This window comes from Gobio gobio (genome assembly GCF_949357685.1).
Source record: "Gobio gobio genome assembly, chromosome: 7".
NCBI lineage: Eukaryota > Metazoa > Chordata > Actinopteri > Cypriniformes > Gobionidae > Gobio > Gobio gobio.
In genome coordinates, this window is record NC_137103.1 from 36,962,660 (window position 1) to 36,986,326 (window position 23,667).

The 23,667-nt window shown below is 36.7% G+C and overlaps 1 protein-coding gene across 3 annotated transcripts; it reads right to left on the reverse strand.

Annotated features, from left to right (window-relative positions):
* Positions 1-72: 72 nt before the first annotated feature.
* On the reverse strand, positions 73-20,902 carry abi3bpa (ABI family, member 3 (NESH) binding protein a). Of its 3 annotated transcripts, XM_079822465.1 has the most exons (22): positions 20,625-20,902; positions 15,092-15,271; positions 14,954-15,022; positions 12,536-12,668; positions 11,529-11,710; positions 11,192-11,238; positions 11,068-11,104; positions 10,903-10,980; positions 8,726-9,898; positions 8,177-8,251; positions 7,536-7,688; positions 6,734-6,802; positions 5,448-5,489; positions 5,217-5,342; positions 4,914-5,003; positions 4,632-4,841; positions 3,522-3,627; positions 3,175-3,254; positions 1,689-1,718; positions 1,445-1,603; positions 1,246-1,368; positions 73-1,163 (listed from the first exon to the last, which is right to left on the reverse strand). In XM_079822465.1, exons 1-22 carry the CDS (start codon positions 20,698-20,700, stop codon positions 1,048-1,050), a joined length of 3,354 nt encoding a protein of 1,117 aa, XP_079678591.1. In that variant the 5' UTR covers positions 20,701-20,902; the 3' UTR covers positions 73-1,047. The 3 variants fall into 3 exon arrangements, with proteins under 3 accessions (XP_079678591.1, XP_079678592.1, XP_079678593.1); XM_079822466.1 differs by lacking the exon at positions 8,177-8,251 and having other exon boundaries at positions 9,338-9,898; XM_079822467.1 differs by lacking the exon at positions 8,177-8,251 and having other exon boundaries at positions 7,536-7,684; positions 9,334-9,898; positions 20,625-20,899.
* Between the last annotated feature and the right edge of the window lie 2,765 nt (positions 20,903-23,667).

Sequence of the window (23,667 nt, forward strand, 5' to 3'; positions counted from 1 at the left end):
TATATCTTTTTACATTTCAGATTCAGAAACGATTTTCTTTTCTTTTTAAAAACTGTAGCAACAAAATTGAGATCATAAAACAAAATAAACTGCTTGTGCTTTTATTAGTAAAGCATATAAACATCTGTAAAATCAAAGTTTCAATGTAAAAGGTTTTTTTTTTTACATCAAATCTGGCATTTAAAAGCTTTCTCTGGAAATCATGAGTCACTGAACTTCTGTACAAAACAATAGACTTCCTTGTTAAAGTGATATTGCATTTCTAACATTCAAACAATTTATACCGTAATTACAACAATCAATTGAAAAGCTGCATGGCTTGGATAGTTTATATGGCCTACTCTTTAAATTCCTTGTTTAACATTACGCTTGAGCTGTTATTCTGAAGAAAAAAAAAACCTTGGTCAAAGCACTTACAATGAAAGTCTATGGGGCAAGGCACGTTAAAATACACAGTATTTTATAAGCAAAGCCAAAAGACTTAATGAGACTATTCACATGAGACCAGTGTAACTGAAACACTACAGATATATCCAATTTTTCAACTCCTGCCATGACCATATAAAGCCAGTAAACCTGGTAACTTTTGCACAATACTTGCACGGTCCAAAAATGGACTGTTTACTGGGAGAAAAATAATCCACCTTTAAGGAATTACTTTGGCAACAGTCCCACAATTAAATAGATGGGCTAAAATATTGTATGGAAGAATAGAACAAGAGCTTTAAAAATATTCACTTAAATATGAGACTACTGCCTTTTTAGTGGCATATTTGAATTTTGATAAATAATATACACCTGCATTTAGCCTTTAAGGGAGCCTGCTTCCCTGTATAATCAAAATTTTAACTTCTTAATCTCAATGGCAACATTTATTCAGCTCTCTGTACGTCTGCTGCACTGTTTGAACTTATAAATAATTCCATATGTGCCTGAAAACCGAAAAACAGATACATACTCCAAAGAAATCATTCTCTGTACACAATCAAAAAAGACAGGTTCTTCCTGTTTCTTATCCGTCATGTCTTCCATCTGCTCCTCGAGGTCCTACCACTTCCCAGGAATGGGTATCCCGCACTCGTACCAGGCCACGTAGTTGATCATAGAATTTCCTCCCATTTCCCCAAAGTTGACAGGCTCTTGACGGATGGCCCGGAAAAAGCCTTGATAAGAGAGGAATATTTATCATATCTTTTGTGTGAGAGTATTGTGTTTTTATTCAAAGAAAATGTTTTGATTAGAAACCTTGTCTGGGTGGTAATTGGTGAGGTGGAAGAGGACCACCGGTTCGTCCGTCCAGGAATGAGTCAACAAATTGGCAGTGGTCCTCCCCATACCCTGATTGATCTCCTATGCTGTAGAACTTCCCTGAAGAAAGAATTAAAAATAACTAAGTGACTTCAAGCAGAAGTATCTGGTGAGTCTGCAAATGGTTGATACTGACCTTTAAGAGAGTCACTCAGGTAGATCTTGTATCTGAGAGAGTTGCACAACTGGATACCCACAAACTTGCGGTACCAGGTCCGCTTTATGAACTGCCGCCCGTTGCACTCAGAGTACGAGTCTGCTTTAAACGGAAACGATGACCAGATGGCATTTTTACCTATGAGAGCCAATATGGATTAGACACATGTCTACATTTTGTATAGACATATTGTATAACTGCCTTCTTGGAATTTAACACTTACCAGTGGGACTCTCACTTACGCGAGGATCAGCTGCAATACAGAAGAAACATGATGTCACTGCAACCTAATGCATAATCTATGTTAAAACCCCCATGAAACCCAAAAGTTTTGTATTTATTAATGGGTATTGGCTTCATGCTGTTCAAAACGTTTGAGGTCAGTAAGATTTTTTTTTTTTTTAAAGAAGTCTCTTCAAGGCTGAATTTACTTGGTCAAAAATATAGTAAAAACAGTAAGTTTGTGAAAGATTAGTACCATTTATAATAACAATTTAAAATGTTCTCTGTAATTTATTCCTGGACGGCAAAGCTGAATTTTCCAATTCCTTACTCAAGTCTTTAGTGTCACATGATTCCTTCAGAAATCATTCTAATATGCGGATTTTCATGAAATATGTTTTACCACAATGTAATGTGGTACTAAAGTCACTATATATGTCTTTTCTATAATGTTTGCTGAATTAAAGTATTCATTTCTTTCAAACCCCAAACATTTGAATGGTAGTGTACTGCAAATGCAAGTGTAGGCCTATGTCTAAAAGTTCATGATATTAACCATTTTCCTACTGTGAAACTATACATACGAATTAGGTTGATCCAAACACATAATTGTCAAAGATAATACTCCCTTCCTTAAACATAAGCCAGACAATATGCCTTCCGGTAAAAAACTCCACACAAGGTCTGAATATAGCAAAACAATACGTTTTTGGACTTATTTCTAACAAAGCTACTAAAAATCCAAAGCCCCAAGAAATTCCTTCCTGATGTACAATTTTCCAGAGCTTGTGTCAGATATCATCATGGTTATTATTATTCTCTGGCAGTTTATCAGGGCCCCAGTCGTGTATTTTTACCTAAATGACTTCAATAGACACAGAAGAGGGAACACATTGGAACTATTAGGCACATTACTCTCACCGCTGACAGTAATGCTTATATGCTAATTGTACATATACATTACTTCAACGGTTCATTGCCAATTTCACACACCTGTGAGATCGATCTTTTGTTCTTAAGTTACCTTGACCTGCCTAACTCTATTATACCATGAGTGCCTCTTTAAATTGTTAATTGACATCAGACATATCGGCTCTCGCGCATCTTGTGACTCATTGCGATGCTTTCGAATGTTTTGAAGTGTGAATGAGAAGTGAATAATGATTTACATTTCACACAAAGCTCTCGAAAGGCGTCAAATATCTTAGCACAAAAGTCGTACAGACTGCTTTTATGGTGCTTGTTTTCTTTGTTAGAACGTTGCATGCCATTGATTTTTGCTATGGAAAAGAGTGACTCTGAAGGTAAAAAATCATTACAGCTTCTCTTGGCCCGGTGACACTTCTGGATTAAATAGAGCTCAGATTCACTGGATGAGCCAGATGATTTCACAATGATCTCACAACAGACTGTGGTTGGAGCTTACGCACACAGTTTATTCACAATGAATTCATGTCTTAGGCCTTTAACATTTCTCTTCCGCTTACCTGACTCAGTACTAAAACTGACTGGATCGCTGGTTGGGCCTGAACCCAGCTCGTTCTTGGGTGTAACTTTGAATTCATAACTGCAAGAGAAAATGGAGTTAACAATTCTGAACCAATAGTATGTTGGTCAGACAACCAGACATTATTATTTAGATGTTATGTTACTGTAACAAATATTATGGGAACCTTGAAGGCCTCACAGTGAAAACAGCTTCATGAAGGGACTAAATAATGGCCTCATTTCAAATCTGCTTAAAGACTTCTTTAAAATTGGTCTGTACTGTGTAGCAATTCAAATTAGCTTAATTTAAGAAGTCCATGATACAGAAGATGGTGTGTGTTCATACCTGCTCTCCGGTTTCAGGTTTTCCACAGCTGTATGTGTTTGATTTGTTGTCTGGATGGACACCTCTTCTCCATGCGGACCCTTGGTTGAGGAAACTACCTCATATTCTATTGAGACCACGAAAAAAATAAATAAACAGATTTTGTTCTTTCGCATCTTTAATAGTACACAGAAGAATATGTCGGAGCAGTTTTATTCTATTCAATATACTTTACTGGTCAGTAAGATTTTTTTAAAAGAAAGTAACACTTTTAATCAGCAAGGATGCATTAAATTAATCAAAAGTGACAGTATGGACAATTACAAATAATTTCAAATAAATGCTGTTTTCTTTTTTCTTTTTGTTACGCTTCGTTTAATCAAATAATTCAGGAAAAAAAATTTTTTAATAAAAAAATATTTCTTGAGCACCAAGGACTATGTGACAACTGGAGTAATGGCAGCTTTTCAGATTTAGCACTTACTGTTTTATTATTATTATTATTTTTTAAATCAAATAAATCCAGCCTTAGTGAGAATAAGAGGCTTCTTTCAAAAAAATCTTACTGACCACAACATTTTGAACGGCAGTGTATCTTCTTTCTTCCATGGAAGAAAGTAATACAGGTTTGGAATTACTCATTTTGCAATGAGTATAATGACAGAATTTCATTTTTTTATATCTCATATATCTTGTTAAATCAAACCAAAGCAAGTTTAAGCAAAGCTTCAGCCAGTTCACTTGGCGGCCATCTTGGCAACACCTTTTGGCCAGTTATTTTTTTATGTAGGTAATGGGCATACAACTACAGCTCCTATCTAATGGAAAGGAGAAAGACTGAAAATCTGTCAAGATTTGTCAAGGGTACTGTTCAAAGACATATTTCAAAACAGCAATATAATCTGACAACAATGGTATCATAAATTTTACTTCCTAAGCTCAAACCAGCGCTAAAATCCGATATTTTTCACATTCCAGAGTTAAAAAAACAGACACTGCATTCATCAAAAAAGCTGTTGGCTCTTTATAACTTTCATTCCTACACCTGCCATATTGGCCATTGCAACTTTTCCCATTCATTTCTCAAATTGTCCATCACCAACTCCTACACTGCCTCTAGTTTAATTGTACCTCTGGTCTCATTGTCTGTTTTGTCCCAGTCAAGGATGACGAAAGAGGGGCATCCCTCTACTGTGACTACAGTAAGGTTGGATGGAGGGGTCTTGGGCGGGCCAGTGACATTCAAGTATCCCACCTCCTCTTCAGGAAAGAAGCTGAGAGAGTTGGTGACAGAGCAGGGCTCCTCCGGACGTTTGTCGGTTCTATAGATCACATGAGGAGCTGCAAAAAAGACAATGAATTGTAAAATAGACCTAAAATTACTCAATCAATCATTTTAACCAATCTACCTACCTACAAAACGTTTCTTCCCCGTTGCATCAACCTCAGATAGGGGATGAGGACTGAATACAGAGGAGTTGTCACCGGTGTTAAAACGACTGCCTAAGATTCAAAGACATACATGAAACATCAAAAGACCAAAATATCAAGACTCCAGTAGCTAGACACAATACGTCTCTACTTCTCTTTGTGCAACTTTCCAGTATTGTAATAGAATGTGGCACACAAACACTTTTTCAGAATCCAGTGTGTTGCTCTCACCATAGGTTTCTAAAACTGAATCGTCCAAAACACAGAATATACATTAGACCATACCTTCAAAAGCAGATTGTGGTGTTGTTGTCTGTGAAGTATCTTGATTGGTTGGTTTTACAGTAGTGGGTGGAGCTAGAGGTTTCATATCTGGTACTGGGTCCATCTGCTTCAGATCAATAATCTTTCCTAAAAGTTAACATGGAAAATGTTTCATTAATGGAAAACAAAATATATGCACATCAAGACTGTCGCCGTATCAACTTTTATATATTTATCTGTCAGTGTCCTCACCCTTTTCTTTAGTCTCTGAAGCCTGGTTCAGCTTTCCCTTAACTGTAAAAGAAGACGGCAGAGTAGCAGGAGATACATGGAAATTGTTTTTGGTTAATCAAGGGGTCAGTGAAAACATTAAAACCCATAAAGTCTTGCTGTGGCTGAGATGAATCTAAACAAAAAAAGAGAGCTAAGACTATCATTGTGTTGTTCCTATTAATTTTGTTTTCAATTAAAAATCATATCAGCATTAAGGAACACCTATTTCAAATTATTATACATTTCAAGGCCTGAAAACACTGCACTGACTATCATTTAGAAGTGAAGGAAAAGTATGTTCTGCATAACATTCACATGGTTGGAATTAAAAAAATACTGCATGACATCAGGCTAATGTCCGCACAGTCAGGGTATTGTGAGAGCCAAATGGGATCCTTTAATGCTATCCAGACTCTCAGGACTGCAACTCCTCCAAGAACAGCTCTACAAAATCAATGCTATGATGAAGAGTGCAGAACTGCACAGCTATAATTCTGGATATTCACTCAAAATAGAAGTCCAGGATAACATTGACCAAAGCCTGTCAATTAATACATCTCAAAACAATTATATCCAACCGCCCTCTTTAATGGTCCATTATTCCAATATGTGATTCACAAAACATTCCAGATGATTTCAGGAATCTAATTTAGGATGATTAGAAGGTTTTTAGGAAAAGTTGGATGAAAAACAGTTTCACATTTTCCTGAAGTAATCATATATCTGTCAAATGTGTTCAGGGCGGTAGACTTTCGAATAAAAGTCGGATTGGATGGATGGGATGAGCAATTGGGTAAAGACGAGGGATTTGATTCTCCATTTTTTCAGTTTCAATGTTATCTTTGGTTGGGAGAGCGTGATGGAGAAAGTGAGAAAGGGTCCTGGGTTCTCATCAGCAGTTGGCTAAGTTTATCAATGTCTGATCTGTCATGCTTTTCCAAAGAACCATAAGCTCTGAAAATCCATTATGACATGAACAGCACATAAATATTTTCTTTGGCCTAGAATTGTCATGAAATCCAGCTGCAAGGGAATCATTCTCTTCACAAGAGAGAAACAGGGACATCTATCTCTGTATCCAGTCTAGCACTATGCACAATTGGATTCACAGTTTTCTGGGACATGGACTACTAAACCACTAAAAACTAAAGAACACAAAACAGGCTTTGAAACTACAGTAACATAACATGGGCTGTAATGGAAATATATTGTAACCCCCTTATGAGATAAAACTATTAGCATTCAAAACCCATGAAGGAGTTTACCAGGTTGCTTACTGGGACCCTTCTGAGTTTTGGACACCCAAAGGCCTTTATGGCGCTCACCATGAGGGACTGTCAGGGTAAAAAAAAAACCAACAACAACAATATGAGTACTAGAGTGTTTGCATTTGATGAATATAAGAGTAAGAGAGATGTGAATGAAAAAATATTAAAATGACAAAAATGTTGAACTGTTTAGTTTCAGCTGTAATATCTGGTGTCACTGGGGTAATCTGCTGTTGTGCAGAATTAAATGACAGTGTGAAGAGGACAGGATGAGAAACAGACTTCTGGCAGAAAGAGAAAGACTGTGTGTGATTGTTTTTTTCCCTGCAGATAACATGAATCTTTTCAACAGGTCCTAAGAGTCCCTTAAGGAAATGAATGTAAAATCCACCAGAGAAACCACGTGCAAAGAAGAATGTACATAATATATACATTTATATATTTATAAAGACAGACAGACAGACAGACAGACAGATCGATCGATAGATTATTAAAATATAGATATATATTAAAATAAATACACAGTGCTGTAACCTAAAATCCCATTAATTTCTGTTTAGAAACATTGCGGTGTACGTACGTATGTGGTGTGCACTAGTGCTATACAGATTTATGAATTTGCACACTACGTGACATTTTAAAAATCTAATAAAACAGTTAGACAAAATAAATGACAGAATGAATGAATAAATGAAAGTAAGGATGGCTGGCTGGATAGATCATTGGAAGCATGAAAGGAAAGCTGAACAGTTAAAGTAAGTTAAAGTGTGTCAGTGCAAAGACCGCAAAGGTTTTATACCCCTTTTCCTGTTGAGAGTTGAGTTACGAGACACAGGGGGTGGCCTGAATGGCTTTGTATGGGGAATCAGAGGGCGACCATGAGGCCTCTGTCTCTGTGTAACATTTCGTGCCAAAGGGTGGGACACAGAAGAATCGCGGAAGATACCTCTGCCTAGATAAACACAAACACAGTCAGCGATGGGAAAGAGAACACGATTAAAGAATATGGCAACAGATCTGTTGACTGACTGAATGGGGATGAGTCTGGGAAGCTCACAAAAGAGCACCAGCTATCCAAAAACAGAAGCCAACAAATCTAGAAGTGAAGATGGTGTGAAATGGTGTGCGTAGCATTATGACAGTGGCAGTGTTTTTAAGAGGGGATGAAGTAGTCAGGCATTTGAGTTGAACGCATGGCATGGTAATGTGAGAGTTGGTGCCGTAGGTGAGGGTTTAAACACAATTGAGGGGAAGTGGTGGGGCTGTTTCAGCTCTAGTGAGTTGGTAGCATTGCTCAGCAGGATGACGTTTGGAAGAGGTGGTGATGTTTGGTGGTGACAATCACGACGATGCTGTGTACAATGAAGATGTATGCGGTTAATACGGACAGGTGACAAACAGCACAGTTAGGAGGAGTAAAACTGGATCTGACATCATTACCCTCATTCCTACTGGCCACCTCATTTGTAAGTGTTGGCAGTGACAGTAGCTGTTCGTCCTTTGGCTGGGAACTAGCTGACATACAGAGGCAGACTGACGTAAGTCTCATACAACGTTAAAAATATTGTAATGATAATGTTTTCAGAAGATCCCTGACCAATAGTTTAACTAGTCTAGATTATCCATGCTGTTAAAGGAATTTCTGGCACCAATAATAAAAAAAGGCATAACAATGAATGAAAAACATCACAGAACTTCTTAAACAAGGTGCGTCCTATCCCGCTCCTGGAAGGCCAACGTCCTGCAAAATGTAGCTCCAACTTGCCCCAACACACTTGCCTGGAAGTTTCTAGTAATCTTCAAGACCTTAATTAGTTGATTCAGGTGTGTTTATTTAGGATTGTAGCCAAACTCTGTGGGATAGCGGCCCTCCAGGTGCAGGATTGGACACCCTTGACTTAAACAATACATTTTAGTTTGTCAGATTGCTACAATTCTATTTACTAGAACACATATTTTTCTATACTATATGTCTAAGGGAGAAGTTACCCTCTGGTCGACCTGGTAGACTCATCCTCACTGTTACCTTCTCTGCCACCGGTAAGTTTTGAATAGCATCGGATTTGATGAAAGCCGTTTTAGGTGTTAGGTTTAGTGGGGGTTTTGTGGTTCCTGGCAACTGTTTTTCAGGGTTAGGGGGTTGGTTTTCCTGGGAATATGTTTTGGGGTTGTATTTGACAGTGTTAGCTTGCTGTTTAGTAGTTCTGGAATGTTGTGTTGTGGTGATGGGTTGGGGCTGGTACCAAAAGTGTATGGGTGGATCTACAGGGTGTGGAGTCAGTTTCAGTACGCTCTCGGTAAGAGGCAAATCTTCAGTTGAGGGAATATGGGATGTAGAATATTCTTCAGGGATGGATGGGTTAGTGCTAAATACTGGTTGCCTGACGAAACCGGTTGTCTGCCGTGACACAAATCCATCCTGAATGTTTGCTAAAGTTGTGGGTGACTTCAAAGCTGTGTTTGTTGGAAAATATACTTTTGTGGACCAATTCTGTGTTGATGTTGGTTTGTTATTTGGCTGTTCAGAATATGTGATTGTGCTGGACTGGTAATGGGAAGTGGATTTTGAGAAAGTGTGAGTGGTTTGGTGTTTCGACGTGCCTTGTGAACGTTGGGTTGTGCTCAACCGATGCAGCTTGGTAGTGGGCTGTATTTTTCTTGTATGAAGTCTGTCTTTATTTATGGTGTCTTGTTTCTTAGATGGGTAGGAATGTTCTTGGACAGTGCTTGTGGTGTGTTGTTGGGTTTGGTGAAGTGGTGGTTTGGTTGTAGATAAACTAGGTGTTGTTTTACTAAACTGTTGTTGGGCTGTATTCGGTAACTGTTTGGCTGTATATGGTTGAACTTTAACTGAGATCTGTGTTTTGATGGTATATTTTTGGGATGCAGTGGGAGGTGGTTGGGTTGTGCTGGTTTGTTGTTGGGTTGTGGAAGGTTGTGGGTGAGTTGTCGTAGGTTGTTGTGGGGTTAAACTAGTATGCTGCTCTGTGGGAGGATCAGGTTGGGTAGTGCTAGGATGACTGGTGGGGTTTCGAGATCGAACTGTGCTCGTGGTTATTGGCGTGGGCAGAATGATGGGTGTGTCAGTGGAACTAAGGGCCTCAGTCAGGGCAGGTTGATCATCAGGAGCTGTTGTGGGATTTTCTGCCCCTATTGACGAAACTGGAGAAACAGACACAATACACACAATAACATTCAAACATTCAAAGAAAATGGCACAGTTCAAGTACAAAAATCGAAAAAAGGTGCCACTGATTTCCATTTGTTGATAATGAGGCTTGTAGATCTCCTATCACAGAAGACATTTTTATGTTTGAATTTGTATAGAAGAAACTTGATTATAGTCATTAGTTGAATTTCGTTTTAATAAATGTATGCTTTGTTTACTGCCTAATGCCAAGTCAGCTACCAAAATGAAGGGCTAAAAAAAACATTTCCTTCGACTTGTACCTCTCTCTGGCACAGAGAATTTTGATACATGTAAAGGACATGTAACATTTGAAAACTACTGTGACGGGGACCTACCTATATGTGTAGTACAAGCCGTCCAATTAAAACAATTCAGGTCACAGACATAAAACAGAGGAATTTAGTTTGGTTTGTTTTACAGATGGATAATTAATATGAGTTCAAGCAGATGTACTTGATTTGTTTAGCATTTAAATATGTCTAAACATTTGAAGCTGGAAACTTAGTGATAAAACAAAATGTTTCCTTTGAATGGGAATTCGCACTGCATCCTCAGTCTAGAGGACACTATGGGGAATGCCTTTGGCATGACTGGTGTATGAAACACGTATCCATATGCGACAATTGCATTGGCCGGCGACAGCCTATGAAGTCATTACCAGTGCCGTGAGTATAAAATGGTGCCTGTGTACTAGCCAGACTCTACCCAGAACAGCTTTTTACACAAAAGTGGCTAAGAATGCACAATAATCACATTTATTTCCGAGATGATAACTGGAGGTCTATATACGTGCTATGTAGTGAAGTAATGTGGCATAAAAGGCATCATACAGCCTTTTAAATTTTGCATACTGATTACAAGCTATAAAAAATAGTATGCAGAAAATACTGTGCAGTGTATGGTGTGTGGATTATGCCAACATTCCATTCTAATGTAATATCATGCTTGGCTTCAAAGGTGAGAGATTGTCATTTACCTGAAGTTTTCCATGGCTTTGGAAGACCAGTGTGTTTGAGGAGAGGAGCTGCTCTGGTCTGGGTAATGTTGTTTAAGACTAAAAAAATGGCAGGAAAAGTCATTACGTATTTATTCATTATTCATAACAGTGAATGTGTTTGGTAAGGAAAAAGAAGTCTTTAACCTGGTACTGGAGGAAAGAATGATGGCAAGACTGGCTTCTGTTTAGAAAGAAACATCCAAGGTCAACAAAAGAGAGAGAAAAGGAGAACAAATGGTTTGTCCTTACAGCACAGCTGTATCCTTACGTGAGGCTTTGGCTTGATCAGTTCTTTAAATGGCTCAATTATTTGATCTGTGAGAGGAAAAAAAATAGTTATTTCTCAGTTATAGTACATTTTATTTAAGTATCAGTTTTGTGTCAGATATTTCTACTTAAACTGAAACAAGACAATTGTTGATTCTATAGCTATAAAATGAATGTAGATGGTATAGTTGCTGTCTAAGACAAACAATTGAGACATTGGAGATTTGAGTATTCCCTTCCTCAACTATTCTTAGTATAAAATTGTGAATATTGTAAAGAGTTTCTTTTACATCCATATATAGAGTGAGTCAAAATGTATAATCTGTAGTGGGACACACCAGCTGTGTTATGGATGACTGGTGGGCTCCAGGCTCCACTGATGTTTTCAGTGTCTGCTCGGACCGCAAACTCATACAGAGCATCTGGTTTGAGTTTGTCGATGACTGTGCTGGTGGATGGACAGGTCTGGTAGTTCCAGGTATTGCTGGGTTCTTTCTCTCTGTAGCGCACTGTGAACTGTCTGAGAGGAGCCAAATAAGAAAACCAGACTTCAGAAACTTTAGCCTAACTTAATTTAAAATAGCAGTATTAACAGTCAAATGATGAAAAAACAGACCTTTGGTTAGGAGTAATTTATACTTTGCATTATGAATTGGCAAAACTTAAATTTTATTTATGTATAGAGATGCCCCTGCTTACACGTTTTGTTAAAAAGTTTTTATGAATCTCTGTCTCTCTCTCACTTTCTCTGGTAGGCTTTTACGGGGCTGGAGATCAAATTGGTTGTTTTGTAGAGGGCTGAGGTCAAGATTTCCACTAACTTGTCCAAGGAGAGTGTGTGTGGGTCAGGTTTTGCCTACATTGTGTGGACCATATGTCCCCACAAGGACAGTAAAACTGAAATCAGCTGCATTGCAGTGACTGGCCAACATTATATTGTGCAAAATGACTTAATAAACTAAATACTAAATGGAGACAGAAAACATTTAGTACAAAAACAATAGATGAAAAGTCTCCACCATGATAGAAAAATAAATGTGTCTATTTGTATGTGCATTTTTTTCACCCAAACATCTGTTAATTTTATTATGTTTTTACTGTTTCCTTTTTATTGTTTTTGGTACTGTTTAGTTTATTAAAGCCTGTTGTTTTGCTCCATTGATGTGTGTGATCAGAGTGTCTGGTTGTTTGTGGAACACATGGGCATCTGCACACATGGTCCTGTACCTGTTCTGTGTCTTCTGTCAGTAAAGTAATTGCACATCTTGAGAGAAGATCAACAACATCAAACCTGTATACATCCAGATAACACCCACACAGTTCATGGACATATTAGGACACATACCCTTCATCAATACAGTCATCCAGAATGGAATCCGTGAAGGGGGTGGTTAGTAGTGTCCCCCAGGACAGCAGCACCGACGACTGTGTCACAGAGCCGATCACAACGTTTAATGGTTTCTCTAAATCCACTTTCCCTGGAAGTCACAAGTCAGTAATCAGCTAAAATTCATTGCACTAATGGCCAAAAAGTCACACTTAATGTAGTTTCTTAATGGTTGAGAATGGTGAACGTGATTTCAACATGTGCGCATGGAACAACATTCTAATCAACCAGATCAGATTTGAGGGACAGCTTTACAGTTTATGTCAAGTTCAGGCTTACAACCAGGGTGAGGTACTTATACATCAGTGTTATTCACCTATCATTTCCCTCTGATTTTAGGGATAACGTATGAGTAGGGTTAGGTTTAGAGATAGGGATATGATTAAGACAAAACTTTGGGACAGGAATGTTGATTCAGGATCAACTCAGTATGCGATTTGACGATTTCCGACGCAGCAACTGTCTTTATGAGTGAATCAATGAATCAGTTACTCAACACTCATTCATTCAGGAAACATTCCAGTGAGACTCTGTGTCCCAATGTGCATACTATCCATCCTCAATAGTATGTGATTAGAATAAGTGTGTCCCAAAGCATAGTATGTTAAAAAAAAATATTCAAAAAAGTCCTCGTATGGTCTACTATTTCGAAGTAGATTTTCGAAGTGTGGATCTGTGCACACTCTAACGGCTATTGCCCACAACTCATTGCGCTTTGGAGGAGGATTCGGTTTAGAATTACGAACACAAATAAAAAGTTTTAACCAACAAAGAGGTTTAGAAAAAGGGGTTTGAGTGACTAATTATCAACATTTAACATGATAAAAAAACATGTTTATTTGATGTTATCCGTGTTATATTTCATCTGCAACAACACTGAAATTTTATAAAGATTTGTTTGACCATTAACTTTTAAATGTATCATTATGCAAAATTTGAGGAGAGTTCTCCTCATGAAAGACCCACGACTGACAGAACAACGTGCTACTTTTTTTCTCTCCAATACGTTAGGAAATTAAATGAAAAGAAATGTTGAGGATGTTAACTGTGACAAGATGATTGACAGGCCAGTTTACGGTGACAGGATGTATAACTATGCGACAGAGTGTCTGTTAAAGATGCATGTCCCAAAGCTTGTCTACTCTTCTGCGACACACTCAAAAGTATGTTTTTTTGGGGTGGGGGTGGGGGGTTGGGTTTCACAAAAAGAGTACCTAAGATTTTATAATAAGTATATGGTAATAAAGTACTTATAAATCATAACTATTAGTTTATGGTTAATTAATAGTTAAAATATTGTAGTCTCTATTAATATATTATTAGGCTGTATACAGATAGTGAGTTCTTCATTCATTGTCCCTGTAATTAACATAATTATCATTTTTTTAATTAGCTCGAAGTAAAGGCATTGTTATTTGGTTACAGGGGTAAATAGGAAAAAGTTTCCTTAAAATGTTGGCATATGTTGTTTATGGGAACTTGCCAGGCGTATTAATGCTTTTTATACTGTACACGTAATACAATTTTACAATTTAACACAATAATAATACTTAATACAACTTAATACAATTTTATACAGAACACTTCATACTGATGCAATTAATGTCTAATAAAGGTTGGATTAAATTCCCCTTTTTCATGACCTAATCTAACCTTATCTATCTAACGCTTTAAATATTGCCACCTTGGAATTATAAGGTTCTATCTGCATTCTGAGCAGTTTTGAGATATTGAGCTTCAAAGTTTTTGTATTCCATTTGACTTAATTGCAGATAAAATAAAAATTAAAAATTCCCAAAATGTACACAACTTAAAAAACATCAACTCAATTTTGACAAAAATGTCAGAGGGAACCTTATAATTCCAAGCTAATTAAAGATAATATGAGCTAATTAAACAATAATAATTACAATGACAATGAGAAAGAACTCACTATTTGTATAAAGCCTATTAATATATTGTCAATGTAGAGACAACAATACTGTATATAAACAATGAATTAACTATAAACTAGTATTTTATTACTAATAGTACTTTTATTACTGTATACTAATTATAAAGTGTTACCCAGGGCATAATATAAGAAGGAAAATTGGGACACAGCAAATGTTTTTTATTAGTATGTTATTTATTACTGATTCATTCAGGAACAAGACACAAAACAGCTTTGACTTTGTTTGGAACAATTTTCATTGGGAGGAGCAAAAATAGACAAAGTAACTCAATATTTACTTCTCAAACTGTTGTATAAAAGCAAATCTAATGCAATTACATTCTTTTTAAGTGCGGTTTATGTGTAGGCTACAAATCCTTTTTGGGGCCACTGCATGCACAGATGTTGTCCTCAAATTTCATTTGTGGTACTGTTTTTCTTACCTGTGCATTGTTTCTTAGGTTCCTCAGGTTTGTTTGACTGTACCGCAATCAGATATTTGGGCTCAGCATCTAGAAAATAGAGGAGAATCAGTGAAATAAACAAACTCTATGGAAGAGGGCTAAAGAGAAAGTCGGTACCTATCTCAGTCTCGTATGGTTGTCCATCTTCAGGTAGATTAATAAATTGTTTGGAGAACATGCTACTGCCATAGCCCAGGATATATCCCTCCAGTCTGCTGTCCACATGGGGCCGAATGAACTTGAACACAATGGTGTCTCCAACAGCGCTGATACGCACCCTCATGTTTTGTCTTTGCTCTAGGATTCAAATACACAGGAAAAGTGATGTCAGATTCCGTTCAGTCCCTTACATTTACATAATTGCTTCAACTAGGAATATTATAAGTCATGTGACTGTATCTACAATGTTTCTGCCAAGAGATTTGGGATAACAATCAGTCCAGTGTCAGATTTTCCTCTTTCCGAAAGCTACACTGTGTTTTGGTCATGCGTCCATGCGCTCCCACACAAACATCACTTTCTGCCGTTACAATTACCTAGTTTTGCGAACTATGACAACAAAACACAAACATGTAAAATAATCCCAGTGCGACCCCTGTGATTTGTTTCTCATAAATACATTTCTGAAGAATGAATGATGAAATAGTGTCCTATGCCAGAGAAAGTGGTTACTGCTGTGAGGGAAACCCCTGGCATTGAGCACAGACTCCAGATCACACAAACAGCCCATTTATTACATCAGAGCATGGTTTCTGTATCACTCCCAGAGGAATCAGCAGATATACTGCTGTATTGCAGAGATATGTCAGAAATCATGTGTGGGTGTAATGTGAGAAAACACTTGTTGCATGCGTGTTTGTTTGCTGTTAAACATAGTCATTCATAGAATATGAAACTGAAGAATGATTTCTCCTAGGAGCAGTGAGAATAAATGGAAAACATATTAAGGCTTAACCTGATTCTCGCATATTTTCTTTTAGTGATTCAAAAGAGATCACATCATTATCATAGATTTGCCAAGGTCCCAAAAAGTGCAATCAAAAGTCTGAGATTTCATCATGAACATAAAAATTTCTTATCACATTCATCCAAAAGCAAATGATCAGAGATACACTACCATTCAAAACTTTGGAGTTGATAAGATTTTGTCATGTTTTATAAAGGTCTCTTATGCTTACCAAGGCTGCATTTATTTGCTAAAAAAAAAGTAATATTGTGAATTATTACCATTTCAAATAACTGTTTTCTATTTTAATATATTTTAAAACGTAACATATTCCTTAAAAAGGAATAGAGCTGAATTTTCCAGCAACCATTACTCCAATCTTCAGTGTCACATGATTCTTCAGAAATCATTGTAATATGCTGATTTAGTAATATTTCTTATTATTATCAATATTGAAAACACTTGTGCTGCTTAATATTTTTTTTTTGTACGGTGATACATTTTTCAGTATTCTTTGACAAGCATTTATTTAAAGTTGACTTTTTTTTTTTTTTTTTGTAACAATGTAAAAGTCTCACTGTCAATATTTTTGCATTCCACACAAGAATGGAGCCATATCTAAATGAAAGTTCTTGGTCAGAATTTTGCCAATCCTGCACCTATTTCTGACCATCAAGAGCACTTCAACATAATGTCAGCAGTTGGAACCCTGCTATGTTACATGACTATCATTATTTACTTTGTTTGTCGTAATTATTATTGTATTACCAATAAATGGCATTAAATAACAGCAATAACTATTGGCAAAATTTGAGAAAGGCTGTATTACCTAGTAACCTAAATAATAGCCCTCATGGCCTACTTGTTAAATAACGTGTATTAATAATCATGCCTTTGAAACATATTTGAGGAATCCTTCAAGTTTCCTAAGCTATGAAGAAGCAATCTCGCAAAAAGAAAAAAAAATCCATTGGGAAAGTGTGTACAACATGACAACAATGAATTGACAAACAGGGATTTCCATGGCAACTAGATAACTTTTTTGGTTTAGCGAACCTTATAAACAGATGGGTGGAATTATAGGGGTGTTAAAGGGCCCATGGCGTGGATTTTTTTTTCTTCTTCTAATGTTTCCTGAGGTGTACTTATATTGTTAGTTTGATTTTTACATCACAAAATGTCATCATTTAGAAATAAAAGGCATTTTTTCTATCTTGAAATTAGCCCTCTGGCTTGAATGCTCTGTTTCAAGGGGCGTGTCTGCTGTGAGACTTCAGTGAAAACTCCCACTGTTGTGATTGGCTGACATCTTTGCATTTGAAATGAGTATTAGATAATGTGGCGGAGGGGGCGTGGTTTAGCGAGATCTGCAAACACTGCCAGAGAGGGACGGACTGCATGTGGACCAGAAAGACGGAGAGCTGGAGAAAGATTGCTGAGAAAGTTATATTGTACTGAGTTGTTGATAGCGCTGTGAGAGCGAGTTTATTTTGTTTATATCTGAGAGTTTTGAATAAACACGAGTCCCAGTCACGCAGACCCTGTCTTCTTCATCCTTATACTACGAACTTTGTAACATGTGGAACCCCTCTCGAATACTTTTACTATGTTTTTTTTTTTTTTACCATTACAGCTGTCAAGATGAAGGAATCGTGAATGTGTTGATTATAGCATTATTTTTAGATCTTTTCCCTTCACATGAAAGGCTGCAGTGATGAGCATTGAGTACACAGGCAGTCTGTTGATCTCCTGAATGCAGGGATCTCGTCATTGCAACGCTATTTCTCTCACAAAATGCTTTCACCACAACTAACAGCAAACACAATATCGATATGAATACAGTAAGAGCTTCGTTGTTCAGCATAACAGCGTCATTCATTATAACGGCAGTTTGGGCAAGTGTGCAGATACACTCGCGATGTGTGATTGACAGCTCCGAATATTATAAAGAGTGTTCTTTGATCGCTCTCTGTAGTTTAACACACTTTAAATAACAGATTTGTTTCATGCTACTAACAGAAACGATGTGAAGTTGTTCGTTTAACGTTAGTCATTGGCTTGATTCACTGATGCATAAACAGTGTTAACGATTTTGAAAGAAAGTCTGTGTGAACTTGAATAAAGCTACACATCAGAAATCACTGATCACAGATCAGGCATTAATGAACACTGTTACTCACAATTTGTGGCGGTGCTGTCAAATCCATATCGTAAAAGTCTGTTTGGAAAGCCTGTGCTGACATAGCGACTGATAAACTGAATTAATTCTCTCCAAATTCTCTGGGCGGACAAAGCAGAGGAAGGGGAGGTAACCTTTCCCCTTATGACGGCATACAGGGAAGATTCCAGATCGGCTCGTCTGAGCTCTCATTTTCTCGAAGGCAGAGCAGGACAGCCAGAACTCATTTTTTTGCCATGGGACCTTTAAGGGGCGGTCACACTACACTTTTAGTTTCATTGACTTCCATTTACACACATGCAAATGCGGGAGACAGGAAACACAAGCTCAAGTGAAGAGGTTTTTTCATTTTGTTGTGTCCCAAAGTTCAAGTTTGGTGAACCCTGACGTGCAAATTCATTTCACGTGAAGACGTGTGACCAATATAGCATATCGATACGCCACAGTGACCTTCTAGCTGAACTAAAGTACAATATGTAGCTGTAGAGGTCACCTATTCAAAACAAAGGCGTAGCTTGATGATGCCGAGATTGAGCGCGGAATCTTGGGAGTTGTCGTCTTCACCTCACAGCGGGTGGAAAAGAATCGGGACGGGACTCGGGGCAGAAATCATGTTCATGGATGAGATAATTAACGTTACTGTAGTATGAAGCAGAGCAGGGTCGAGTGCTGTGGGAGCTGAACGGGGTCGCTGAAGCGATCTCTAATGAGAAACGAGCGCAACACACAGCTCAACAGCAGTGGAGCTTTTTTTATGCCACAGTTGCCGCTTCCGCTTCTTCCGGTCATGCGTATGTGGGGTAATGCAGCACTGTTTTATCATATTAGATACATTTGAGTGTGTTGAAAATTATGTTATAACGTCACTCGGCGGCTGCTATGAGACACTTGTTGCGCACTGCAGTAAGCTAGATCGATATTAGAATATCATATAATAAATGCTGGATGGCTTGTGTTGCTAAAATGGCCTGCAATTCATTTGAAAACATATTGCATGACGGAGAAAATGCTGTATTGATGTTACAAAAAATAAAGATGCGTCTGATTATGTATGTTAGCCACTTGACAAAATAGTGTTTTTTTCGGATGCATGGTGAAAACATGAAAATCAAGAAAACAAGATTCGAACAATAAGACTAAACATGTTGAGCTAATTTAACAAAAATTCATTTTCTGTCTATAAAGATATCCAAACAGTTGTTCCCTTGTCTAATAAAACATAATATATTAAAGCGTCTTTGGAGTTTCCATGGTTTCTACAAAATAAAACGAATGAAATCGAGGGTAAGGCAGGTATGACGTCACTGTCACGGTCTGTGTCCTGGTTAAAATTATTTCTCTGGATTTAAACATTTTTGGAAACATCTGGGATAATGTAAGTACACAAGTCAACAAAATATATAACGGTGTTCTATTGGTTTTGAATATTTTAATCCAAAAATCGTACATATTGTGCCTTTAAAAGAACACAAACTTGAAATTTGTATTATATGTTGAATTATGTGTTTAAAAGATGCTGTGAACGTGACCTCATTTCGCAACCATCTGTAGGAAGTTTGCGTGTGAGCTCGGCTTTACAATAAGACACAGGCATATGCTTATTTTCATCACAGTTGGTGCTTTACCTTACTTTTATATTATGCTTTATGTCAGCCTGCACAACTTGCACGAGCCAAGGGTGATTTTACATGCACCTTACACGTGACACAGGAGAAGGGGAGCGAGGAGGCCAAAACAAATTCAGGCATATGGCACACTAAGTATAGACTTAGTGTGTGAAGTAACTTTTGATATTGCACGCTAAATGAAACTAAAAGTAAACTAAATTAATCCACATTCAACCAACACACAAGCACTCAGCTTTCACAAATTTAAACAAGCCCACTGCACAATTTCAACCTTTAACAGGCAACAGACAAACACACACAAACAGACCTGCCTCCTGATGTGACCTTGCATTTGCTGCCAATAAAAGATATAAACACACACAATATTTGTTTTGCAATTTCAACAGAATCCATTACTGACAGCCAATAAAAATACGTTTTAATGACCTTCAAATAGACTTCCAAAATTGTTATCCATTATTGTTGATATAGGCCTAATACAAATTATTTACTTAGTAAACATTAACACTATTAATGAATTCTTTCAATGTACTCTTATAAAATAGTCACAATTGCAGCAAATCATTCCATTATCCCAAACACAAATAGAAAACACTCAGATATATTTACAACAGCTGAGCTTGCATCCTTTAACCAGTACCATGCATCCACAGCATTCCACTTACGACTTCAATAATATTGCATTACATTAGGCATATGCAGTATTTTCATTCTGCATGCAATTCATTCAAAAGTTGCATGGTTAAGCATTTAACATGTTAAATATAACAAGAGATATAACATGTTAAAGTTGTATCAATAAATGATTCCTAACTATTCATATTATTATTTGAACTGAATATTGATACTGTTCATATGATTATTGTCTGAATATTTATGATGAACTCGTTCTGGTACCTCTCAGTGTGGTTGCGGAGGTCTGTCTCAGCAGCAAGATCTCGCTGAGGAAGAGTAGGAGGAGGAAGGCTTGCATGTTGTCCTTTTTTTCCTCAGAGAAAACACAATACTGAGCTCACACAGTCCACTCAAAACTCTTCTCTCTAAACTTCTACAGTGGTTCTTTCTTCAATCATGCGTTTTCTCCTCGTCCTTTAAAGTGACCTCAGATCAGGTGTCAATGGACACTCTCTGCAAGAGAAACTGTGTAGTATGATTTTGTGTGTTTGGAAGTGGGTGTGTGTGATTGTACGACTGCACCATCTATACTGGATTATTAACTAGAGGGAGGGACCCTATGATGTCACACTCTTGTTGTTAAACCTTTAGCTTATCTCTCTCTCACTCTCTCACTCTCTCTCTCTTCTATACACCATTTCAGCACTCTCTGTTTTTCTTCCTAAACTGCATCTCTTCCTCTGCTGTGTGCGCGATTAACTTTATTTAAAAATCATTAAGTAGTTGATGTAAGAAATTACCACGCAGGATTTGGGACCCTCATTAGAAAGAAATACATTTGTGGGGTTCCCAAATATTTTTGTATGTTTATATTAATTATGCATTATTTACTTTTATTAAATATGCTTACAGAATAAAGCAACTCTGCCCATGATAAACATGATAAACTCTAAACACAATTAGCACAAGAGCCATTCATGTTCATCCTTTTTTCACACAAAATGCAGTTAATTAACACGTTTCTAGGATGTTTACATTTTCATTTTTCAAATCATGGATTTTTCTTGAAATGTAGACTTGTTATTTAATTAAATAAAATGTGGTTTGGGGCAGAAAATGTACTATTTGGCTAATTGTGTAATGTAGGTGTTATGAGTTTAGAAAAAGTACTTAACTTGTTAGCAATTGTAAAAAAAATATATATATATAAAAAACTGTTATAAATTACAATACACTATACAGATGTAAGTATTTAACCAAAATACTGAACATAATTGTTAACAGAACGGTGGTTTTCTCAATAGGAAATTCCTCAGACACAAACACTAAGAAATGTGAATTACTTTGAATTAAAAACACATGGGTATAATTCTTATTAGAAATATATAACCCTATATGTATGAATACAATAATGGCAATTTGCAAAATAAAAAATAAAAAAAGATATCTGGAAGACAAGAATGAAGAAATTAAAATCAGCAATTCCTTCTCTCTCTCTCTCTCTCTTTTTTTTTTTTTTTTTTACAGTGTGGCTGTTCAAAATATAATGTAATACCATATGTTACCCATTTCTCAGACTAAATCTATTTAACCACAGTTAAAGGAGAAAAACATGAAGAAGTGTTTAAAGGTTGATTGGAATTCATTCATTAATTAAATGAACATGTTTAAAATGTACAAATTCATGTTATTTATTGCATCGATATGTAACTGTTCCAGACATCTTATGATTCACAATATAACAATAATTTTTTCCAGAAATGTATTTGATTTGTTTGCATTTACGGTCAACTGTCTTCTTTTGAACCTGTCATTCTGTCTCACGGTCTCCTATCCGGTCTCCTATCAGGTCTCCTGTTAATAATAAATTATGGGTCAAACAAACAGTGTCATCTTTAAAAATGTACAGTTGACAAATCATTGTGACCAAACAAATGATTAAAAACTGCTGGAGTTTGTTAAACTTGTCAGTTCTTACTGCTGATGTCTTTGCGGTCATTTTGGCAAAAGCATGATATGTTGAAACCAGGGTATAAGTTCAAGTTCAGTAGCTTATTTACCAAATTTGTATATATGTGAATTGTATAAATATTGGTATACACCGTCCATAAGTTTGGGGCCGGTAAGATTTTTTATTTTATTTATTTTTTATCAAAAATACAGTAAAAACAGTAATATTGTGAAATTTGATTTTAAAATACAATTTAAAATAACTGCTTTGTATTTTAATATATATTTAATGTAATTTATTAAAGTTTATTTTTCAACAGCCATTACTCCATTCTTCAGTGTCACATGATCCTTCAGAAAATATTATAATATACTGGCTGTAAATAATTATTTGATGAATATAAAGTTAAAAAGAACAGCATTTATTTGAAATATATATTTTTTGTAACAATGTAAAAGTCTTTGTCAGTTTGGATCAATCTACTGTATCCTTGCTGAATCAAAGTATTGATTTCTTTAAAATATATATATATATATAATCTTACTGACCCCAAACGTTTATAGTGTATGGTGGTTCGGACCCTGACACTATTAACTTAAACAAACAACATGAACTTTATTTAGTTGTTCTGGTTAAAATTATCAGTACTTCAGCGTACTTCAGCGCTGGGAAGATGAATGTGTATTTAAACTGGGTCATTTATGTAGTAGAAATATTAAATTATTTTGGAATTTGGTAAGAAATTCTAAGAAAAGACAGAAAATGTATTTGTCTCATGTGGATGAAAGACAACAACTCCCAGAATGCACTTGCTTCGCTGCCCTACGAGGCCACTCCCAAAGCCACGGATACTGGTCACATCTCTTGACCACTGCGGCACCACCCCCACCCCACCGTCGTTTTGATATTCATAGTAATTCATAGTAATGTCCAGTCTGGTGTGTATCAGATCATGCCTATGGAAGCTTAACTTTCATAGGAATTAATTGAAAAGTTGAAACGCTCACTTTGCTCTGTACAGCTCCGTTATGAATGTCAGCGGCCGTGCGCATTTACATTCTGTGAGTGAGATGCAGAACTAGCTCCTACTACAGGCTGTAGTCTATAGCCTCTGGCCAAAAAATCCTCAGATAACGCAAAATGACGATATGTGCCATCAGAGGATTTTTTCCAGAAATAAAATGCATAATTCTCTCTTCTAAGTACGATCATTTGAATATACCGGGTTTCTTTCTACTGATACAAAGCTTTATGCTAAATCACTGAAGTAACCCTTTAATGCTTACTTGCTTATTAAAGCAGCCTTTATCTTGTCTGGTTTCATTTATAATGTCAAACACGCAAGGATTTTGGTCACATTCGTCAAAATTATTG

Coding starts and splice junctions, on each gene's coding strand:
- abi3bpa (XM_079822465.1), bottom strand. CDS start 20,700: ATGCAAGCCTTCCTCCTCCTACTCTTCCTCAGCGAGATCTTGCTGCTG. Junction 15,272..20,624: donor CTCCGCAACCACACTGAGAG/GTACCAGAACGA, acceptor TTTGAATCCTAG/AGCAAAGACAAAACATGAGG. Junction 9,899..10,902: donor AAAGCCATGGAAAACTTCAG/GTAAATGACAAT, acceptor CTGTTTCTCCAG/TTTCGTCAATAGGGGCAGAA.